At 31.6% G+C, this 8,151-nt stretch overlaps 1 protein-coding gene across 1 annotated transcript; it reads right to left on the reverse strand.

Annotated features, from left to right (window-relative positions):
- Nucleotides 1-2,289: 2,289 nt before the first annotated feature.
- On the reverse strand, nt 2,290-6,522 carry LOC130967608 (probable inositol transporter 2). Its single transcript, XM_057892542.1, has 5 exons — nt 6,215-6,522; nt 6,057-6,127; nt 3,888-4,223; nt 3,088-3,789; nt 2,290-3,004 (listed from the first exon to the last, which is right to left on the reverse strand). The coding sequence occupies exons 1-5, from the start codon at nt 6,345-6,347 to the stop codon at nt 2,531-2,533; spliced, it is 1,716 nt and encodes a 571-aa protein (XP_057748525.1). The 5' UTR covers nt 6,348-6,522; the 3' UTR covers nt 2,290-2,530.
- Between the last annotated feature and the right edge of the window lie 1,629 nt (nt 6,523-8,151).

The raw sequence follows: 8,151 nt of genomic DNA on the forward strand, positions 1-8,151 counted from the left end.
AATTAGCAAGTAATTAATCAAATACTAATAATCCTTAATTTTCGTCTGTTTGCATTGAAAAAGTAGTGTGGACTATTTGTTATAAATTTTTTAAAAACATAAAAAGAAAAAGATAAAAAAGTTCTTTGTCCTACGGATATTTTTGTGTCTGATTATTAAAAAATACATTTTAAGTTCGTGACTTTCACAAAATTTGGACGTATACATAGACATTTAGATAGATCAGTCGCTAACGGAGACATTTGGACGGAAGGACTGATCCATCCAAATTTTGTGAAGGTCAAGGACTTAAAAGTATTTTTCAATGGTAAAAAACAAAAATGTCTGTAGAACAAAAGATCATAATCTATTTATCCTTTTCTCAAACATAAAAGATTAAATTGTGTATGGATGGGTCATTTTCAAATTGATGAAGCAAAAGACGGGCACAAACAGTTATTAGCGTTGAACACTTGGTCGGTTAGAATAGGGGTAGCATAAGAACACTTTATAGGGTCAAAATTAAGACAAGTCAAGGAATTGAAGGAAACCCAGTTACAATTGACCTAAGCCATAGGAGGTACAATAACGCTATCACAGCATGAATATTGAATACTGCTTCACGTTATCATGGTTTCTGTTTCTTCGTAAGATTCCACTTCTCTAACTAATGAATAATGATTCTCCAATGCAATGCTACTGTATATATGCAAACACCCGTACACACACAAGAAATTACAAATCAGTATTTCCTTTAAAAAAAGATCATGTACACTCTGGTGTTTTTATTAAGTTTTCTGTTCTGGCGTTGTACTAGGGAAAATAAATAAATAAAGGGTAAGGGTAAAAATTATTACCCCCCAGTAAGGCCCATTTATGAGGGTGTAGAGGTATAGTTAAGTGGGCCAGGCTTCCATTCACATGATTTTGAATGTTGGGCCTAAAAGAGAAACTATGTGGGACAGTGATTCCTATAGCTACAGATCCAAATATAGTTCTTCTATAACGAACTTTTCCACCGCTTCTAACACTGGCTTAAAAAAAAGAAAAGAAAATTGAGCAACGAGCATGGTAGGACTAGTAGGAAAACCTGAGACTGATGAATGAACAATAGAAAATACTAATGGAGATGGTGTGAGAAAATAGAAACCTCATGGGTGACATTATTATTTTTCAAATGATTGAATTGGGGATGAGCTGTTCTTGATGAATGTAGGTCCAGTATTATTCGTCTGGCCTACGACATATCTACCATGTAATCTACCTATTTGTCTTGTATCCCCTAAAGTAAACTAGTACTTCTTTTCTGCCTCTCTGTCTCAGAGCCTACACATTCATTCTTTGTAGAATGTGTGAACTCTTTTATATCATTTGAAGTTTAATATCAAAAAGAAAATCATTTGAATTTCATAAATTTAGGTAGGGAGGGAATCAGGGAAGGGTGGCGGATGTAACACGCACGATCATCCATTCAAGTGTCTTGGCCCACCCTGATCAAATCATACTAGGTTATTCTTCACTAAAACTTAGTGGATCAAGCCCAATTTCCTATGTTGTCCAAAAAGAAATAAGGCTGGAAAAACTGAACCAAGGGCTGGGAATCTTCCGTAAACAAAAAAACATCCCTCATCTAAAAATTGTTACTACTGTAATCTATAAATGAATGTAATATTCGATTAACTTATATTTGATTCAAATTTTCTTTCCTTTATTTAAAGTAATTGCTTGACTATGTTAGGATTCGTCTTATGAATGAAAATAAAAAATATACACTAATTACTATAATTAAATATCCTATAGATCTTATTGATTGATAAACAATTAAACATTATGGGAGCAGCCCGGGTGAGAGTGACTAAAAGAATTAAACAATTATACCTTTTAAAAATTTTACAATAAGGTCCAATTTAATCCAATTAAGTTTTTTAGCCCATTAACCAATAACAAACTGACTTAAGTTAACATTTTTTTTCTTCAAGAATTTCTGTAAAAAAATCCAAAAGAAATTTGTTTTAAAAAAAAAAACATCATTAATCCCAACCTCTGCACGAATCAAGTCAGTTTGTTACAGCTTCGATGACAAATTTCACTATAAGATTCAGGCTCAACATGAATTTCTCCTCTACATAACGATGAACCAAATAGCAATAAAGACTACAACATTCAAATACATTAAAGGAGAATGCTATAGTGCCTTGTAAATAGCATTTAATTTGTCAACATAAATAACTAGTTAATAGTTAATAAATTTTAAATATTTTTTTAAAAAACAAATTAATTTAGGTAATTTAAACACCATAAAATTAGCTATAAATAAATAATAAACTACCAAGTTCGTAAAATATTTAGTTAACTTATTTGAACTTTGATAACATAGTAGAGTAACTTAAAACTCCACACACGTATTAAAAGTTTAAAATTCAAACTATTTTCTACCCCCCAAAAAAAAAAAAGTAGTAGTAATTAAAAAGAAGACTCACTTAACCATTCCCTAGACAAACTAAAAGAGTTTTAAAATCTAAAAAAGACAGATAATAACTTTATTACTAGTTTACTGCTTGTTTGGGGGAGCAGTTTTCTTCTCCCAAAACCTAAAGTGCAGAGCTCTCTCTTCCAGCATACTTTCAACTTCCTCAATAGGAACTCCTTTGGTTTCAGGAACCACGATGGCGACGTAGAAAAATCCCACGACGGCGACAATTCCAAAGAGCATGAACGTCCAAGCTGTGCCAATAGCCTTTGTGAGAGAGAGGAAGGACTGTGAAACCACAAGATTGGAAACCCAAACGGTGGTAGAGGCAATTCCTCCGCAAATTCCTCTGTACCTGAGAGGATAAATCTCAGAGTTGATAACCCAAGGAACGGTTCCCATCCCGGGCGAGAAGAATATGATGTAGAGAGCAAGACTAAGGAGCGCAAGCCAGCCAAGGTTGCTAGGACATCCCCTTGTGTACCATGCTCTGTGATCATTCTGGCACATCTTCTTTGTTATGTCATTTGGGTTCAAACATGCTCCAGGCATCAACTGCATCATCAAGTTATTGTTTATGTTTAGCACTACTACAAAAACAGAGTGAGTTGGAGAAGAACCAGTACGGTCTAACTTACCTTGTTAGATGAAGCACAGAAGCCACAATCCACCTTGAGGCATGCCGTGCAATCCCATACAGCAGGGTTTGCAGCTTTGGAGAAAGCAGTGCAAGTGTTGTTACTGAAATGGGAAGTATCTAATGCACTGATCATGGGAGAATGAGTCTCGGTGTGGCGGAAGGTGGCGGTAAGGATGGCCAGAGATATAGCAACGCCACACAAACTGATCAAGGCGAGCTTCTTGCGGCCGGCCTTATCGACAAAGTAAATACTGAGGATGGAACCAAAGGCGTTGAGGCCGGAGGTGATGAGGGACAGAAGCATTGCAGTCCGGTTGGATGCAAAGCCAGCAAGCTGAACAATAGTGGGACTATAGTACATTACGGTGTTTATTCCCGTAAACTGCTGGAAGAATTGGAGTCCAACTCCTGCATACAGAGCCCTCCTAACAGTTTTTGTTTTCAGCATCTTCATTATGCTTATCTTTTCTGAGTTTGCAGCTTCCTTCTCTTCCAATTCCACTGATTCCTTCAAGGCTTGTACCTCTGCATCAACCAGACTCTTTTCTTGATAAACCTTGATCAGAGTCTCCTTTGCTTTATCTTCCTTCCCCTTTCGGTAAAGCCAGCGGGGTGATTCAGGAAGAAAAAACATTAGCACCAATTGAATTAAGGCAGGTGCTGCTGCCACTCCAAGCATCCACCTCCATGTCCCTGGTGCCTGAATCAAGTCACAAAATATGTTTTAGATCTTTCGTGGCCAATAATATTATGATGATTTCTAATAAAACATAACACATGGGTGGTATGTTATCTAACCTTGGTAAATGCCAAGTTAATGAGGTAAGAGAGGAATTGGCCGCCGGTGATGAGGAAGCTGTTAAGACTGACAAGTGCACCTCGGACTTTGGTTGGCGAAGCCTCGGAAATATAGAGGGGAGACGCCATGGAAGCCATACCAACACCGAGACCAACAAAAACTCGGCCTACGATGAGAATGACGGAGGAGGGTGCGGCAGCCATGATTACAGAGCCAAGTAAAAAAAGCAAGTCTGCAAGCATGATGGCGATTTTCCTTCCATATTTATCGTTGATCCATCCACCAATTGCTGCCCCTATGATTGCTCCAGCTATTGCCGTACTTACAACAGCTTCCTGAAATTTTGTTTAATAACAAATATATATCAACATTACACCATTACAACTAACACAAAATGCATTTACTTCAAGTTCATGACATGGATAATAAGAATAAAAAATAAAAAGACTTTGCTGATAGATAATGATTTTTGTAATTATTTAGTATTTTTATTATTTACCCATATCTTTCCAAAAAAAAATGTTAGGAATCTAAAACTTTAATCAATATTAACAGCACTTTGAGGTAACACCTTATTGTCATCTCTTGGTATTTTAGATTAAAAAAGATTATTTCCGGGTCTTGAAGTTTTCAGAAACATTGGAAGTGAAAACAAACATTGTTTTTAGGGCCTAATTTGATATTCAATATTAGAGGAGGCACTTGTGGGTTTTAGTGTTTGGGCCTTGTATTATCTCTCCCAGAGGTAGAGACCGTGAATAAAAAAACCAAGTAGACCGGTGTCTTAAAAAACAAATTTTAGTTTTTTTCCTTTAAAAAATAATATTAGGAACTAACTTTTTTAGGCAAATATCGATCAGTACTTTTAAAACTATTCTGTTTATCTTAAATTTTAAAGCTTAAATTATAAAATCTGAACTCGAAATCTTTTAAAAAATAAAACAGTTTAAATAATATTAACTAACAAAAAATTAGTTTCCTATATTTTCTCTTTTAAAAAATATTTTCAAAGAATCATTCAAACAAGCCCCAGATAAATTAGAGATTCTAACAATAACATCACTTTCATCCTTTAACCAAAACAAAGAGAGTAAAAGTCAATCTTATCTCATAGCAAACGCTACAAAAGATAGGGAGACTCGAATCCGTAATCTTTTAAGTGAATATGGAGAGACAAATAACCATTATTAAGCTTGAAAATATTTTCTATCTGCTTATTGATTAATAAGTTTCACTTAACATATCATTGATAAAAAAGTATTGAAAGAAAAAGAACAAACCATGCCTTTAGTTGAAAAGAATTTTAAAAAAAATTGTTCATATAAAAAAGACATGACATCTTCATAATTAAAGTGTGGAGATATCTTTCCTAAAAAAATCGTGGAGTTAATAGCAATTGGCTTCTTTTTATCAATTTTTGCCTCTTTGGGTCCCATCTATTTGTTATCTACGGTAACAAGCTACTATGCTTTCCAGGAATTGATGAATAATAAAAATTAGGAATTTGGTAGCCTGGAATCTAATTTTTTTAACGTTCAGATGAGAAAGAAATAATTGGCACAATAATAATGTTACAACAAAAAATTATGAATGCAATTGGCATGTGATCTTCTATATTTAATGTGACGATTTTGCAATTCTTTAATTGATGATAATAGAAACTAAATAAATACCACTCTGGAAATTAAAACATAATGACATAGAAAATAAATAATAATAAAATTCCGTTCCGGAAAAATCTCCGTAAAATCAAAACAGATAAAACATTTTCCAGAAATAAAAATAACCGATCTGTAACGTTTTGCGAGAAATCCGTGATTATAAAATTCGCAGTCAAAAAATAAAATAAAAAAAAAGAAAAAAAAGAAAAAGAAACAGGATTCGCGACAAATTGATGAAAAATTAAAGTGAAAACAGAGAGGGAGGAAAAGTGTGATAATTAATTGACTGAGAAGATCAGTTCCCGTGAAGACTGAGAACGACAAGATGGCAAAGTTAAACAGCATTGGCCGAAGTGATGGTTAAATTATATCAAACTTAAAAGCATGTGGTTTGTTTGTTTGTTTTTTTGTGAGACTTGGTTGTTTGTTAGTTTTGAATTGTTGTTATACCATGCGATGCGAGGCCATTAAAAACAAAAAAGAAAAAAACAGATTAGTAATAAGTACCTGAAGCCAAACTTTCCTACCAACATCTTTGAAGTCATCTCTTATGTACAAAAGAGCCCCCGAAATAACTCCTGCAAGAAGGATAATTGAGATATAATGAATTAATAGTAAGGGTAATAATGATATAATAATGTTGTGAAGAGAGAGTGAGTGCTGACCAGTGTCGTAACCGAAGAGGAGGCCACCAATTCCAGCTGAGAAAGCGAGGCGAAGAACGTAAGGATTCTTATACGAGAGAGACAAACACTCACGGAAGGCCGAAGCATCAGGCTTGTGTACTCCTCCTTCCATTAGCTCCTCCTCCTTCTTTGATCCTTACCCTTCTTCTTTAGGTGTACTCACCACTCACTCACACAGATAGAGCACCAAATTAGGAGGAAATTTATCAAGAGAATAGGAGAAGAATTATCAAGGTCTTCCTCAAATTTAGAGAACAAGATAAAGAGAGAGAAAGAGAGAAAGCTAGAGGAAGTCACATGTAGCAGAACAATATGAAGGGTGCGCATGTATTTATAGATGGAGGTTACACTCCAGAACCAAACTAATCCTCATCTTTTTAAATTTTTAATAACAAAAAAACAACTGAAATATCTTAAATTAGAATTTTTCTCCCCTACTTTCTCTAAAAGGAATTTAAAATTTTAAATTTAATTTAAAAAAAGATAATTCCATCTAGAAATAAAATATGTATCTTTTTGTGCATATGTCTGAATTAAGATGAATTATTGGTCAAAAATTAAATAAAGAAAGATAATTATGGATATAATGAATGAGTACATTAAATGAAATTATATTTTAAAATACACAACTAATAAAAGATTGGCATATGTTATATATTAAAATTGGTATATGTAAAAATAAAAATTAATATATTTGATGAGAAGATTTATTGTTATATTATACGTAAAGTCTAAAGTTTAAATTTTTCACTGTTTTACCAATAAAAAAATTCTTATAATATTAATTTAAAAATATAAATTTGTTTTACATTATTATCGATTAGTAACCGAAGAAGGTATTACCTTTTATCAGTAACAAGTGATAACTGATAAATTTGTTTTACATTATTATCCATCAGTACAGATCGAAGAAGAAGGGATCACATCTTATCATCAGTGATAAATATCTGCATAGTTATTGAAAACAATTTGTATAGTTGGACTTGTGTTAGTTTTTCTTAAGATACATAATCAGTTAAAGAAAACAAACTTAAGTAATAAAAGATTCTTTTTCTAATAGTAATAAGAAAAGTTTTTTTAACTTGTTTGGCTGTCATTAAAAATTAATTTGGATTGGTTTTTGAAAAAAATATTTATTATTTTTATTTTTTTAAAACAGATTTTTTTAACATATAAAAATTATTTTATATTTGGATAAATTTTTAAAAAAGAATTTTTAAATAATTTTTAATATATTTAACAAATTTTTAATAGTAAAAATAAAAATACTATAAAAATACAAAAAAAATATTTTTTAAGAAACTATAATTTACATCTTTTTTAAAAGATTTTTTTAAAAAAAAAATATTTTTTATATAACAAATAAACAAAAAATACTTTTATCTTATTTTACTCAAACATAATTGATAAATAAAAAATTTTTTTACATAAGATATTTAAATATAAAATCACTTTTATTTTTATAAAAAAAATTTTGAAAAATCATTAAAAAAAATCTTTTTTTAAAAACAACGTCCAAACAAATTTTGCATTGACAAAATCTGTATTTTAATTCACAAAATTAATCATATTTATTATAGCAAAGAAATCTTATCTTCACAATTTATTGTAGCTCTAATTATAATTTTATCTATATATAATTCTAATTCTAAACTCTCTAAAAAATAGAATTATAAAAAGACTTATTAATGTTGACCAAGTAAAAATTAATTTCTTATACTTATTCATAAATATATTTTTTCTAAATATTCATTATACGTGACTTTTCTTATTATTATAATAATAAAAAGGGTAGTGCTAGAGAGTCAATGGCCTAAATGTATAATATGTACAACGGGTTAAATTTTTTGTCCATGAATAAAATGAACAATTTAAGCTGATTTTGGAGTTCACCAAAGATGGAACTCCTGACCTTT

The sequence above is a fragment of the Arachis stenosperma genome, chromosome 3, assembly GCF_014773155.1.
Source record: "Arachis stenosperma cultivar V10309 chromosome 3, arast.V10309.gnm1.PFL2, whole genome shotgun sequence".
Taxonomy (NCBI): domain Eukaryota; kingdom Viridiplantae; phylum Streptophyta; class Magnoliopsida; order Fabales; family Fabaceae; genus Arachis; species Arachis stenosperma.

Coding starts and splice junctions, on each gene's coding strand:
- LOC130967608 (XM_057892542.1), bottom strand. CDS start 6,347: ATGGAAGGAGGAGTACACAAGCCTGATGCTTCGGCCTTCCGTGAGTGT. Junction 4,224..6,056: donor GTAGGAAAGTTTGGCTTCAG/GTACTTATTACT, acceptor ACAAAATTTCAG/GAAGCTGTTGTAAGTACGGC. Junction 3,005..3,087: donor TCTGTGCTTCATCTAACAAG/GTAAGTTAGACC, acceptor TTGATGATGCAG/TTGATGCCTGGAGCATGTTT.